General features: G+C 42.7%; 1 protein-coding gene across 1 annotated transcript in view; it reads right to left on the minus strand.

Moving 5' to 3' along the window:
• LOC146784520 (disintegrin and metalloproteinase domain-containing protein 9-like) overlaps positions 1–15,605 on the minus strand; it is a 1,652,657-nt gene that overhangs the window by 1,454,339 nt on the left and 182,713 nt on the right. The window contains exon 4 of the mRNA XM_085632972.1: positions 1,519–1,597. Within this exon, the coding sequence (XP_085489098.1) occupies positions 1,519–1,597 (79 nt within the window). The remainder of the gene's footprint in view (positions 1–1,518; positions 1,598–15,605) is intronic.

Below are 15,605 nucleotides of genomic sequence, written 5' to 3' on the forward strand. Positions count from 1 at the left end.
CCAACCCTCCCTAATCTAAATTTCAGGCACTAGCTCAATTAGCACTTGGTTCAAGTTATTTGCCACCAGATTGTTCAGAAAATCAGCTAGGTTGACACCAGCCCATTTGATCCTAACACTATTCCAACATACAGGGGTAATGTTAACAATTATCCATGAATCCAGGATCTTTTGGAGGTTGAGATTCAAGTTTAGGATCACTGGATTGTAGTCACTTATACAGTTGAGAATTACCCGTAAATCTAGGACTATTCAACGTGGAGACAATTGAAGTACACATTTCAAAGGAGGTACCTGGGGCCCAGGTCGTGGAGGGCTTTGTGTGCGTGGGTGAGCAGTCGGAACGTGATTCTCTTGCTGACGGGGAGCCAGTGAAGGTCTTTCAGGTGTCCGGAGATGTGGCTGTGTCGGGGGATGTCCAGGATGAGTCGTGCGGAGGTGTTCTGGATGCGTTGGCTCTAGCTGCCCGGACTGCCTTGATGTCCTTGGGATGTCGGGTTAGGGTTTTAATCATCTTATTCCTGGCCTTTGTGCATTCCCCATCAAACCATCCATTCCTTTCCTTCATACAAGATTTAACTCTTGATGTCAATGATTGATTAATGGAATTTGATATTATTATGTGGGCATCCCAACCCTCCCTAATCTAAATTTCAGGCACTAGCTCAATTAGCACTTGGTTCAAGTTATTTGCCACCAGATTGTTCAGAAAATCAGCTAGGTTGACACCAGCCCATTTGATCCTAACACTATTCCAACATACAGGGGTAATGTTAACAATTATCCATGAATCCAGGATCTTTTGGAGGTTGAGATTCAAGTTTAGGATCACTGGATTGTAGTCACTTATACAGTTGAGAATTACCCGTAAATCTAGGACTATTCAACGTGGAGACAATTGAAGTACACATTTCAAAGGAGGTAGGACTTTGGAAGAACTGAAAAGATTGGCATTATAACTATCTGATTTTGAAGAGACAGGTTTACGCTCTCATTATGAGTAGTCCAAGTTTACTGATGTAGAACACTGAGCGTAGAATTTATAATCTGTTGGGGATTGTAATTACGATGAGTGGAAATACTGTGTTATGTACTCTTAAAAATAGGGATTAACTCTGTGCTTCCAATAATTTTTCATAGGATTTACCTTATCCCACACCCACTTTCACGTTTGTTTCTTGTGAAATGCCAGGGCGAAAAAAATGGGTACTGCAGTCATCCAACAAAATATTTAATTGTTGAGTTAGTTGGTAATTCCCATTAAAGGTCGAATCTGTTTTTTTTAAACTTGTGCTACTAGAACCATAATCTTTTTGCAATGGACTACAGCACCTCTAAGTATTTTCTTCTGTGACATTAGAAAAATTAATGCTTGGAAGTTAATTATTTTTTAAAAAAACAATTCACACAATCCTAAAGCACATTTTCAAACTTTGCCTACTGCTACCCAAAAGCAAGCAACCACCTTACATCACACCACTGTCAATAATATCCCTAAAAAGCACACTGCAAACTTACCTTCATTTGTTCGTGGTAATACTGCGTGATATCCTCTTTTTCATTACTATAAATAGCAAAATCGGTTGGTAAAAAGGTTCTATAAAGGAGACAAAAATAAAGAATAGTTGTAAAATAAACATAGTTGAGTAAAGTTATCTTCATCTTGACTACTAGTCATTGGCTCTCCCAACTGGCATCTATAAAAGTGAACATACTTTTAAGTCAAGAAAGCTAAGAGAGGAAGAAACTGTTCACCATGCACCTACATTTTGTGAAAAATATTTCAGGAGATTGTTAGCATGAAAAAGTGAAAATGCATCGAGAACATAATTACAAAAGGCATGTGACCTAGCTCATGTAGTGATCGACATACATTCTTATAAGCACAAAAAAGCTACCAATTGCGCTCTTGGTCTGGTCCTGTGTACATGGATCTCATCTGAGGGTATGGAACTAAGAAGCCTAAACATTAAAAATGTTATGTAGGACATTGACATGTTGTAGGAAAGTGTCACATTTTGACATGGTCTGCGCCACCTTTTGCTCCCTGGTACTGATGTTGATTGGTGGTGCACTGGGTTCCTGCTAACCAGGCCCCAGTGCCAGTGCTCTTTCCCTAAAAACAAGACAAATGCTTAATTGCAACCCACCTTGCAAAGACTTTAGCACCCCTTTTTAAAAATCACATAGACTGCCCACGTTATATGTAGAGAAACAACTGCCACTCTTACCGGCATCTATTGTAATTTGGATTTATTCCAGAGACATTTCAAATCGCATTGTGAGTATTATTTTTAAGCTCATTTGGATAGTGATATATAGTCCCAATGTAATGTTCAAAAAGTTTTAATTGGTGGCTCTTACGTTTTGTTTGTCTCAAAAAGAGGGGCCCCTTCTAAGCCGGGCATAGGGCACTATACAGTAAATCAAAGAAGTATCCTTTGGACTAAATAATTGAGTAAATGTCGAAATTATCACACACGTATCTTGACTCAAATCCAGTACTCTCTTTCATTCATCCAAGACCCAAGAGGATTGTGATACATGCAAACAAGAATGCATAAAACAAGACTATAAGCTGCTGAAAATCAGGCTAAAAAGATACATTTATTAATTATTCAACATATATTGAAAGCAAATACATGATTACATAGAAATAATGATTAGCCATCAAACAATAAAAACTGACAATAAAAATGAGCGACCTAAGTTTATCACAATAACATAAAAGCCATAAAAAATGAGAGTCACTAATATAGACAAAAACAATCTGTCATCAAAGATATTACACATCCGTAGCAGCAGTATATGGGACGTAAAACCTGGTACTTTCACACTTAGTACTCGTTATTAGTCGCCCATGTGAACAGATTGGTGTAGAAAAAATAGGCGTCGACGCGTTTCGATGGTTTGATTATGTTTCCATCTTTATCAAGACGAAATTCATGACTCTCATATAGTGATTAAAAAAACATCAAAAACTTGCACAGTAGTTGATCTGTACCTATATATTAAAACATAAAAGAAGCACCATCAGTATACTCCATGCAATCAATAAGCGAACAACATACCCATTGTCAGTTGTATAGTCAAAACAGGTTAAAACATGTAAGTATGACATTCTCTCAACACTATTCAAGAACCCTTCCGGGCAAATGCCCAACCTGATCTGACTAAATTATCAAAAACTGTGTTTTCCTTGTTCTTGCATTCCTCCGCATGTAACAGTCAATCCTCTCGTTAACTTTCCCACACTATAACACTCTTAGACAAATTAGATTTACACACAGACTCTTATCCCACACCCCTGAAGGGGCATCATATTCTCCAATTTAACCAATTATGTCCTCCAAGACTCATACGGCATAACCCGAAAAGACCTCACCTCTTTTAATTCAGGCAGGCCACCATAAATATATTCGGTCAATAGTTTCCAATTTTCAAGTATAGAAGTATTCTGTCATTGGTCTGCCAAGTCCTAAATTTGTTCTATCAATGACAGAAAGAGACAGTTATTTTTAAACTTATAAGTTAAGTTTTTCTTAATCTAACCAGTTATTGGTTTATCATTGTAAACAAGAATCTCTCACCTTCCATGATAGTGTTTATAATGATGTTTTTGAATTATTCTTTCTATTAAGATAGCGTCTTTATTAATTGGGGATCGCTATTCACACATCGGATGGTAAGGTCCCTCAAAGTGTATTGGCCCACCTAAGATATATAATTAGTATGGGTTAGAATAGCGCATAGATCGAGTTCATTCGGTTAGATATAGCACTAATATAGTCCTGTTTTACCTTAAAAATATACACACTGTAGTAGCCAGTATATGTTTGTCAGAATTGGCATAACATTAACATGTATAACTGTCATAACTATGCTATGGTGGTGCGGGACAAATACCTGTAAATTGTGACTCTGCTATGTTTGCAAGAGGGTGTTGCATTACTAATGTAAATGTAAATGAATTTTAGTAGTGACAGTGTTGCAGATAGTTGATTGTTATTCATATTCACTCGTAAAAATACAACATTTGTGAATTTATCCCAGCGTTGATTTATCTCATTGTTCATTTCTATGACTGATTAACAATTTAAATGTGAGGCTAAATAAACCCTCAAGGTACGTTTGCATAGTTAATCTCTTTCAATGGAAAAAGGCCCCACAATTGTAACGCCACACACGGTTCCTGCACGGCATGGACTGTTAAATACATGCCATGCAGGAACTGGTGTGCATGCACACAGGGGAGCATATGTTGTGATCCCCTGAGTGCATTCACATGGGGTGAGGCACCAGAGGGCCCCTGTAACAGCTAACATTAATGGAGAATATACTCATAATATGTTTGGAAGAAACAGCGGTCCCCTGGCAGTAGCGGCAGCGGCAATCCCTTTGGTGGTTCGACTTCCCAAGTCGTAATGGGGCGGTTGGACCACCTGTGGCTGGACCGCCACCATGAGGTCCACCAGACACGTAATTGGGCCCTTTGTTTATTGACTGACTGGTATCATTCAGCCTCCCACCACAGACGAGTTTCTGACCCCCTGTAGGTGAGGGCCCACGCTCTCGGAGCCCGGGAACAATGCCTGCCTAGCAGAAGGTGTTCACACCTCATCCAGCAGGAGGACTAGTGAATTTAGCATATAAAGGCCAGAGGCTTCAAAGACTCTGCCACCTTTGATTTGCAACCACGGCTAACCACCAGACCTGGGGAATGCCACCCCCTGCCTTGAGGTCCATTTGGCACCAGAGCAGGTGGGAAATTATTCAGGAGGTGTGTTTCACTAACAGGCTAGTTACACTCCTAAGGTGGGCTACCTGAAGTAGACAGCCAGAGAAGGGTTTTAGCATCTTGTTTTGGTGTAAATTGAAAATTCTGGATCTCGGTTATGCCCACTTTTCACAGGAAATTGTCATATAGGTGGGGTAGTCACCCTACTGGCAGGTAGCCCATTGGCTACTACAATGCATTCCCCTAAACACCCCTATATTGAGTATTTAGGGGTCCCTCACACCAGAGAGACAGATCTTTCTACCTGGAAACAGAAGAAAGACAAAGAAGAGCTGTCACTGTGAGAACTGAGGACCTACCCCAAACTTGGAACAAAACGCAGTCTGGCTGCTGGTACCTTGACAATTGCAAACACCCAACTTGTCCAAAAGTTATGCACCCTCCCAAACACTTTGAGGACTGTCTAGCACGTTGCCAACCATCTAGCATCTCCCTTGGGGAGGAGGCATTACCCTGCATCCACAGGCACCAACCGCACCTGCCCAGCACACCTTGTTGTTGGCCATCTGGCCCACTGAGGGAGCAGCACATCAGAAGGAAGTCATTGAATCTCTAGGAGGTCAGCCCTATCTCTCCCGGGTTTTGAGATGATGGACCCTCCAGGAGCCACCTGCACCTGAGTACTGGGCACTTGTGTTCAACCCGGACACTAGTGCCAGGGAAACGGACATGCATGATGAAGGGATTCAGTACCGACAAGACTTGCGATGAGAGTGGCCCTGCTGTCTTGTTTATCCTCCACTCTGCAGGTGACCCGAGAACCGTGGGAATCTCAAACACAGGTGGCTAGTCAGCCAAACACCTCTGCACCAGAGCCCCACAGCCCGGGCTCACATTTCCAGCCTGTGTCCCTTTAGCCAAGGGTTCCTCACAACCTGTACCGCCCTTTGGGTTCCCCCAGACTTATCCGTAAGTACCCCCTTGCAGCCTCTTTATTTCAAATACCATTAACTTTACTGGTGTAACTGGACGCATGATAGTAGGTATGACCAGGGACTTTATACACTGTTACTCTAGGGAGATCTAGAGACCGAGGAGCGGGGTGGGGTTTAGTATGTTAAATATTAAGAGTGTCTTCTATTCCTGGAGGTTATTCGAATGGTTTAGGTATGGCAATACAGATTTCTAAATGGAAAGTGAGACGAGACTAGGTTTTACTTGCATATGTACGCTCCGGATACCGTGCTTGTACATAATGGATACAATGTATTTTCTTTTTCTTGTGTCTTTCTCTTCTTTTTTATTGGTTTCTTTTTTATTTAAACGATCATTAGCGAATGCATACCTGTAATGCTGATGTGGTTGATACCCAGCCGACGAAACATAATAAAGTGTGTTATAAAAAATCTTTACTGGTGTAGCGCTCAAGGCTACCATCCCGACCAGCACCTCTGCACCCAGACAGCCCAGGGCAAGTAAACCCAAACTGCTGGTGTTTCTTTGGACCTTGGCCCCTAAGCACATTAAGCCCTAAAGGGCACCTCCAAACATATACTGCATGTATATGTTTGCTGTGTATGTTTTTCCTCCCATAGGATAACATTAACACGTTCAAGGCTCATACCTCCAATAAACCGTTATTAGAGCATTTTTACTGTTTTCTTGTAAAATCGATAATTGAGAAAATACTGACCCGATTCCGAAGATTTTGGTGTCTAAATTCATTTAAAAATCTGTTAATTTTATATATTGGTCTAGGATTTCTTGAGTGTGTCTCATTTATTGACCTGGTGTACAACACATGCTTACCACTGCTCTCTGATAAGCCTAAACTGTTTGACCACACCATCACATAAAGAGCATGTGGGATTATTAAATTAAGTCCCTGTAAACCAATAAGGGCAGTCTGGACGTTCTGCATGGTATGCCCTTATAGGGGCCCACTACATAAAAAGCCAGCTTCCTACACCTGTCATACCATTAGCAAAGAAACTCACAGAAGCTCCAAGAGGGTTCGTCAACTACCTTGCACGGCCTGACTTAAATCGGATGACTGCGCCCCAAAGCAAACGTGAAGCAGATGCAAAAGTCAGTTGCAGCAAACCGACTGCAGCACACAAATTATAACTTTAAAAGACAGACAATTGCTGCAAAGGTGACCAAAGCCATAAAAGAGCAGGCAAGTGTAAGGAAGTGGGTTTCTGTTGCAGTAACCCCCCCCCCCACTTTTTGCCTGATAACGGACGCACTTTTCCTTGATGTGCCCTGGGCTCCTGCCAATCAGGTGCCCAGGGCCTGTGTTCCTCCCCTAAAAACTGCCAAACAGCCTAAACCCAATTGGCATCTCTGGCCACATGTCAGCCCCTGGTAAATGGTACCCTAGGTACCCAGGGCCTTGTGACCAGAGAAGGCCCCTAAGGGCTGCAGAATTTATTGTGCCACCCTTAGAGGCCCTGTACCCTGACACACACACACTGCCCTTGCAGGCTGAGTGTCTGGGTGCAGAACAAAACAGAGTCAACATGGCACACATCCTTGTGTGCCATGCCCACAACACACACTGCCAACACACACTGCCCTGGCATACATCAGCCACCCCTCTAGCTGGGTGCCCTGTGCCCGTTGTTTGGGTACAGGTGTATGAGCCCTGTGCCCCTACAGTACCCATGTCCATTCCTGGGCACTACAAGTGCAGTGCTGCCATTTAAGAATATATGGTCCTGGGAGATCGTCAACACAAACTCCACAGCACCATGATGGCTACACTGAAGACTGAGAAGTTTGATATCAAACTTCTCAGCACATTAAACCTGCACTGATGCCAGTGTGGGATTTAATGTACAATGCACGATAGAGGGCATCTTAGAGATGCCCCCTGAACCTAACCTACAATTCACGTCTTGTCTGAGGGGCTGCCTAGGCTGCCACACAGCAGACATGTTGCTGGACCCCTGGGTAGAGAGACATCCGCTCTCCTGGGCCTGCAACAATGCACATCCTGGGCGAGGTGCTATGTCTCCTCCTCCAGGATGGGCAGGGGAAGCTTCAAAGGCATGCCGCCTTTGTGAGCTTCTCCAGGCCACTTGCTGTACTCAGCAACTGGCCCCTACCGGTTCTGACCCCCACTCTGGCGGGAAGACTAGCCGGAAACCCCAAGGAAGGAAAGGGGGTGTGCCAGCCTCTGCCCACCCCACCCCTCAGGTGGAGGCGGCGAGGTGAAGCTCATCTCCGGGCTCTCGCCATCTTGAAGATGGGAAGCCCTGCCCAATCAGGACTAGGCTACAGCCCCCCTCCCACAGGAGAGTGGCAGGATAGGGGGTGTACCCACCCCAGGGAGGGGACCCATTGGTCCTGTCCTTTACCTACCTGTAACGCCCCTAAATTTAGTATTTAGGGGCACCCTGAACCTTCCTTCCTCAGATCCAGATTCCAAAACAAGAAAGAACATCAAGGAACAAGAAGAGCTGCCGTGCAGTTGCTCACAAGAGGAAGGCACCAACTGATTTGGCCCCAGACCTAAAGGCCTGTCGACCCTCGAACCTGCTCCTGCTAAACCTCGGCATCTCCAGTCTTCAGCAACCTCAAAAACCCCGGAGGACCTGACTGCCTTGTGACTCTAACTACCTGGGACTCCCACGAGCAGTGGTACAGCTCAAAGCAAGTAACAAGCCCTGGCATCAGCCAGGAACCGTGAACCCTGCACACACTGCACCTGCCAAGCCTGGCCTGTGCCGGAGTGAACAAAGACCACAAGGACGTCCCCCCAGCGACTGTGACCCCGAATCCAGCACCCAAGGACCCACCTCGACGCTCCTGATGACGCTTGCAGCCTCAGAACCAGGGACTCCTCCAACCGTGATCAGCAGAGGGTAAGATTTCCTGACACCAAAAGGCACCCCTGCACCCGGCGCCCTGAGGCCCCCTGTGCCCAACTCCTGGGTGCCTACCTATCCTCCAACTACCCAAATTACCTCTCGAAGTGGTGGTCGCACCTGAAGAATCTTCGTCCCCGAGCTTGCAGCCTTTGTTCGTTCTTGAGCTTCTCCATTGAAATCTAGTGAGAGCCAGACGGATCAAAAGCACCCTGCACCCAGCTGCCCGAGTGCCCCTGGCAGTGCAACCTCTACTCTAATCTACTTCCCCATTTGCCCTGAGCAAGTGACCAGGAGCCCAGCTCCCACAGCCGCGTGGCCTGCTAGCCAGCAGCCACCAACCAAAGACCCCCTGCATCCCATAGGATAACATTGGGCCTAACTCACTCTGCACCCGGCTGCTCCTGTGCCGCTGAGGGTGTAACAACTGTACTTACCTGACCCTGGGAGACCCCCGAGTCTATGCCCAGAACCTTAACTCTGCCAGTCGAGTACTTACCCAAAAGCCGGTAACTCATTTTTCTTCCATAAGATAACATTGACTGGTTTCACTTGGAAATTCTTCTAAGTGTCGAGTTTTGAAACTTTAAAATATTCATCTAAAATCAGCCAAGTTACGAAAACGAATTTACTCACCTGTTATCAGGAGAGATCCCAGTGCTGGATCTTGGTGCCCAGCACTGACCCTGAAAAGTAATTACAACCGTACTTACTTTCCTCCATAGGATAACATTGCCTGGTTTTCACCAGAAATTCTTTTAAGTGTCGATTTTGCAAACTTACAAATATTCGTTAAAAATCGCCTGTATAACAAAAACTCATTCTTTCAACTGTTTACAGGAGATGCCCCAGTGCTGGATCCAGGATCCAACACTGAGTTAGAAAAGTAACAATAACCCCACTTACCTGCTAAGTGAATTTCCTGCCATAGGATAACATTGGTGATTCTATGTGAAAAAGTTTGTCAACTTTTAAAATACAATAATATTCCTTAAAAATCACAACTGTAACCAAAACGTTTTTACTCAACTGTTTACAGGCGATGTCCCAGAACTGAATCTAGGATCCAGTCCTGTGGTAAGAAAAGTAATCCAAAAAGTAATCAATTACATTTAACTAGAAATTCCCATTGAACTCAATGTTATATTGTGTTTGAAATTCTGTTGCCTATTTCAACAACTGTATCTATTGCATTCAAAAGTCTATTGCCTATTGAAAAGTATTTATCTAAAGCATCTCATTCTGAGAAAGTATATTTTGATACCTATTGTTGGTTCTAAAATAAAACCACTATATATTTATATACAAAAACCATTGGCCTAGAGTTCAGTTCTTGAGTGTGTGAGACCATTTGCTGACTGATTGTGTACAACAAATGCTTTACACTGTCCTCTGATTCTGCCTTACTGCTTGACCAAGCTACCACTTTAGAGAGTAAGGTTATATCTAACTTTAGCCTCTGCCAAACCTCTGGGGACTTTGGACTCTGTGCACACTGTATCTATTTTGGGAACAGTATATACAGAGCCACTTTCTTACAGCAAGCAAGATAAAGAAAGAAGACAGAAAGAAAAGAGGAAAGGCTGAGCAAGGCGCTCTGCTGAAAAAAGGAATCACTGCTAATGAGTGATGTGCACTCCACTCTACATTGAATGGTCATTTGGAAAGCACGATTGTGGATTTGTTTAGGAAGCCCTTCCATGACTTGAACCAATGGAACTTTTCTAGTGATACACGCTGTGCCTACCATTTAGAGTTGTCGCAGGTCAAAATTTAGTGCAATCGTGGTATGGCCATAATTTTCAGTTTGGCAGATGGGAACTCTGAAACAAATGTGAGGGATATCCTATCTGCCTCCTAACAAATTAATTATATCCTAATGCACTTGTAATCAGACAAACGTGATATCCGTCATGTTTGTGATGGAAAACCTGTCAAGCAAAGTCTTAATCAGGCCCGGAGTAAAAAATTAGAGCTGTCTTCAACAGCATAAACCCTCAATTGAGACAAAAAGGACCAATCAATCGAATAACTGTGAAGCTTATAATAGAGGCTTGAGGTAGGTCATCAAGAGTCTGTTGTGCATTCAGGCAGATCTCAGAATGGCTATAAATTAGGCAGATTGCAATTTATTTATTTGTGACCACATGTAATTGGCTACTAATGCAGGAATGGTGGCCTGCAAAGGACAGCAGGGCACCATCCTAGGGTTACCTTTCCAAAAAGCAAACATTTATTTTTAAGGCAGCCCAAATTCCTTAATCCCTTAACAGCTGGGCATTCAACCCTTCCTCCTCGCTCCCCACTTGCCAAGTCCTTTTTTTGACTATTTGAGGTGTTCTCACTCAGGACTTTATAACATATTTCCACATAACATACACATGCAAAAATTGCATCCTTTTTTTTTCCAACATCCTGGGGACTCTAAAGATATCAAGGTTTGTGGATTCCTCTAGAGTGGACGTAGAAAATAGCGAAAATATAGCAACATTTTGAGTTTTTTGGGGGAAAAAATAGGAAAGAAGTGCTTGGGATAAAACTGTCTGAATTTGTTCCTAGAAATGACATTAATGTGCTAAGCTCACCATCTTGCCAGCCTTCAAGAATATTTAGAGCTAAATAATAAATATATATATATATATATATATAAATTAACCACAGTTCTATTTATTTTTAAAAGAGTTAGCCCATCTATCCTATTTTTGGTGCTTTCAACCTACTTCCAGTTTGTGGTGGAAACTAACGTGAAACCCATGGGTGAGCCAGGAAAGCTATATATTCCTAAAAAGTAGTAAAAATTCTGAATTCAGAAAGGAGTCATATGTGTAGATCCCTCAAGGTTTTCCAGAAAGAAACTGTTGAAATAAAGAAATATTAAAAATGAGTAGGGACAAAGCAGCCGTTTGTGACAATGTTGTCATCTGTAACTTATTGTCATGATGGCCGATTTACAAAAGCAATGTACCATTACGCTTGCTAGAAGCTTTTGGTTGTGGGGATTTACGCGGTTTGTAGCTTCTCCAAGAACCTGAGGTACTCACAGCCAACAACTAAGCTGCATTGTACAAAGGTTTCTCATTGTGTACAGAGTAGAGACCAAATTGTATGGGGAAATATTTAGCATCGGACACGGTCTTCCCACATTATCCCAGGACTCTTTCAGCAGCAGACAGGTGGTAAACATGTGGATTTCATCTGCCTCCTGGGACCCAAATCTTGTGCATCTGGCTTCACCACCACCACCACCACCTTATTTTAGACAACTTGAATGGGGACCAATAGATCTTTTGGAGTGTAAAAAGTGGTTTCTCATTAGTGCAGCGGATTTCATCAGTGGGTAAAGTATGTCTAGAGATACTTGCCATAAATGTTTCAGCTCCTCATCAGGCAAGCAATTCTCCCAGACCAGATGAGGGTGGTTCAGCTTCCCATCCGATGCAGTGAGAAAATGATTGTACCAAAGTGATACTTCCTTTTTCCTTGGGTTTGAGTCTTATAGGTCTTCCTCAATTGAATGGTCAGAGGGAAAGTGCCACTGCTGGTTTCTACACCACGTTGAGATTTGACAATATTTAAATCTGGATAGCGTGCTATTGGTCAAGTTTCTCCAGGCATCCCAAGGCAAACAACAGTTTTGAATCCGGTTTTCAGTTACGACGGGAGTACTCTCCGGAATCCGATTATATTATATATTATATATATATATATATATAAACGTTCTTACCCAGAATACAAGTGATCTAGAGATATTTGCCCATACACCTGACTGTATTTCCTGGGATAAAAGTTTTACTAAGACCCATACTAAATGGGACTACCTACAGGTTCTACCTGGACTCTGGCGTAATTACCTTAGAAATCATGCTTGCCCTGAGGAAGTCGATGGACGATATACCCAAGACGAAACACGTGCTGGCTACATCTCGGCTACACCAGCTACGCCTTCTTGCGGTCATGAGCCACTTGTAAAAAAACTTATGGCTTTGCACATAATTAGAAAATAAAGAAGACTAATATCATACAAGATTTGGACTGATATCTTCTTGGATTAACTTCCTGATGATACAAATGTGTCTATTTGCTCGGGAACGGGATTTTGTTTTGCAAACAACTGTTTCCTTTGACTATGTAACCCAACGTGTGTCACCCGCTAATTTCAATGGCTTTGCTTGGGCGTCTAAAATGCACTCAGGTGTTCCCGGGGTGTCCCACACGGGGGCCCATTCGCTGTAGTAAGGTATGCCTAAACATGAACAGCAACCAAACTATAGTTTAGCAGCAGCATACAAGAACTTCAGACTAACTTTTTTGTAATGAATTTGGGAACACCAAATTTATACATAAAACCCTCATCTGGATTGTCTGCCAACATAGCCTTGAATATGCGACCGACCAAAGTGTCGTCTGGTCTGAGGAGAAGCATCCTGCAGCTCTTTAGTTGGTATGCCCAAAAGTATAGTTGGAGGTCTGGTAAACCCAAAACACTGTGTGAGAGCCTGGATCTTAACTTTTTCCAGGATAGCCTAATGCCCTTGCCAGCCCCTAAAAAGGCAGAGTTTCTTCCCTGGATTTTAACTAGAAGACTCTTATCAAACACCAAGCGTATATTGTTAAACAGATGAGCACATTTAGGCAGTACACACATTTTAACCAAATTTGTCTGCCCGTACTGAGTGAGAGGGAGACTCTGCCATCCCTTCAACAATATGTTAACTTCCTTAAAGTATCTCATTAAGTTGACTTTGGGAATTTCTTTTATATTTTTTGCTATAATTACTCCTAAATATCGTATTTCCTTTGATACCCTGACCCCCTGAGCTTCCAGATTCCAGGCCATTACTTCCGTCTTGCCACTTTTAACCTCGTATCCAGACATTTTCACAAATGACTGTACTTCAGTAAATAGTTCTGGGAGGGCTTGGTTAGCATCAGACGTAAACATAATCAGGTCATCAGCATATAAGGCTAGCTTCCTAGAGAAGCCGTCTGTGATAAAGGGAGGGGTATCCTTATTTTGCCTTGGACTTTGGGCCAGGGGCTCGATGTATAGGTCGAAGAGAATAAGAGATAACAGGCAGCCCTGTCTGGTGCCACACCCTATTTGTAGAGGGGCTGTAGGGTTGCCATTAACTACAATTTGAGCTTTAAAGATTTTTTTAAGAACCTCCGTAAAGGTCTCATCAAAGCCAAAAGCCTTCAATGTTCTTCCCAGATAATGCCAGTTAACCTCATCGAAGGCTTTTGCAGCATCTAGGGTAACTATTGATAGTGGGACACTGAGTCGTGGCCAGATTTATTGAGCCAATTAAGGTGTGTACTAGGTCTTTCATCTGCCTCCCCGGGAGAAAGTCCTTCTGATCTTCATGAATTATCGGCCCCACAATTTTACTTAGTCAAGCAGTTAAGAATCCAGTGAAGATTTTGTAGTCGAAGCTCAATGATGATATTAGGTGATAGGACTGACATTGTGTAGGGTCTTTCCCAGGCTCTAAGATTTATGTAATAACAGCCTTGTTCAAAGAATCCGGTAATGGAGAGATGCTCCTCAATATTTCATTGAACAATTTAATCCAGATAGGGATGATTTATTCTGCCAATAGAACATAGATCTCATTGGGGACCAAGTCCAGACCTGCTGCTTTCCCTTTCTTGATTTTATTAAGAACGGTCAGGAGTTCATTCCCTGATATATCCTGATTAACAGATAGTAAACTGTCGGTGCTCAGCCTTGGGAGCTGTCTTTTTTTTTTTTAAAAGCCACTGGTCCAAGGCGACCTCGTCTACTACTAAATCCTCCTGGTACAAGTATTGAAAAAAATTAGTAAAAGCCAACTCGATAACTTCTTTATCCTCAGTCCACTGGTCCCCATTTTCCCATTTGATCTTCCTGATGTAATTGTGAGACCTATCTATTCTACTCTTCATTGCTAGCAATTTCCCACAATTTTCCGACCTGATCAAAATCTCTCATTTTGCTAACTTCCCATTTCTATAGCATGATCCCCTCCATCATAAGTCTAAATTTCCACTGCAGATCTTTAACTCTCCCCACTAAAATGTATTTGTCTGCCCCCTTTAGTTTTGATTCGGCTGTTAGCTGCTCTTCTATTGAAGCAATTTTTCTTTTTTCAGATCTAACCCAGACCGCCGTGGCAGCCCGCAAAGCCCCTCTTAAGCAGGCCTTAAATGCATCCCAAAGAACGTGCCGTGGGGCAGATCCTAAATTCTGGTAACAAAAAATAGTCTGTCTCACTTTTTATCCTACTCAATGTCTGGATGTAGAAGTAACCTTCTATTCAAGGTCCACCTTCTGGAAGAGGATCCTGGGGGGAGTTCGATTGTTAATCCTATTGCTCCAAGATCTGATAAGTGGATGGGTAAATAGTCTTTTTTTTTTTTTTTTTTTTTACTTTTCCCACTTCTGGCAGTTCCATAAATATATAATCAATCTTCTTTCCAAAAAAGGAATACTCCCTTAAGTCACCATTTTTCTTTTGCCATACATCACATAGGTTTAAGGTGTCTAGCATAGAAAGGAGATTCGCTTTAACTCGTCGTGCAGATATTTGGGTATGGGGCAAAGATCTATCTAGTTTAATATTTAAAAGGATATTGAAATCGCCGCTAATTATCAACGGGGCTTCAAAGTCAAGCAGAGAGGAACAAAGATTATTCAGAGCTGTGGTATCATTTTCATTTGGGCCATAGTAACTGGGCAGAGTGTATAGAGTAGCACAGCTTTTACTTTCCGCTACCACCTATCGCCCTCTTGTGTCTGCTTGCGATTTACGTAGTTCTATTCTAGAGTTTGCTTTAATTATTATGGCAACACTCTTAGAACAAAATTGTTGGTGTGTGGCTATAATCTTGTCTGCCCATCTTTGCCTGTTGAATAATGCTAGACATTCGGCCCATAGAAGGCGCGTCTCTTGGAGCATAAGAACCCTAGCAGAGCTATCCTTCAAATACTGAAGGACCAAACGCTGTCTTCTTTT

The sequence above is a fragment of the Triturus cristatus genome, chromosome 11 (assembly GCF_964204655.1).
Source record: "Triturus cristatus chromosome 11, aTriCri1.1, whole genome shotgun sequence".
Classification (NCBI taxonomy): Eukaryota; Metazoa; Chordata; class Amphibia; order Caudata; family Salamandridae; genus Triturus; species Triturus cristatus.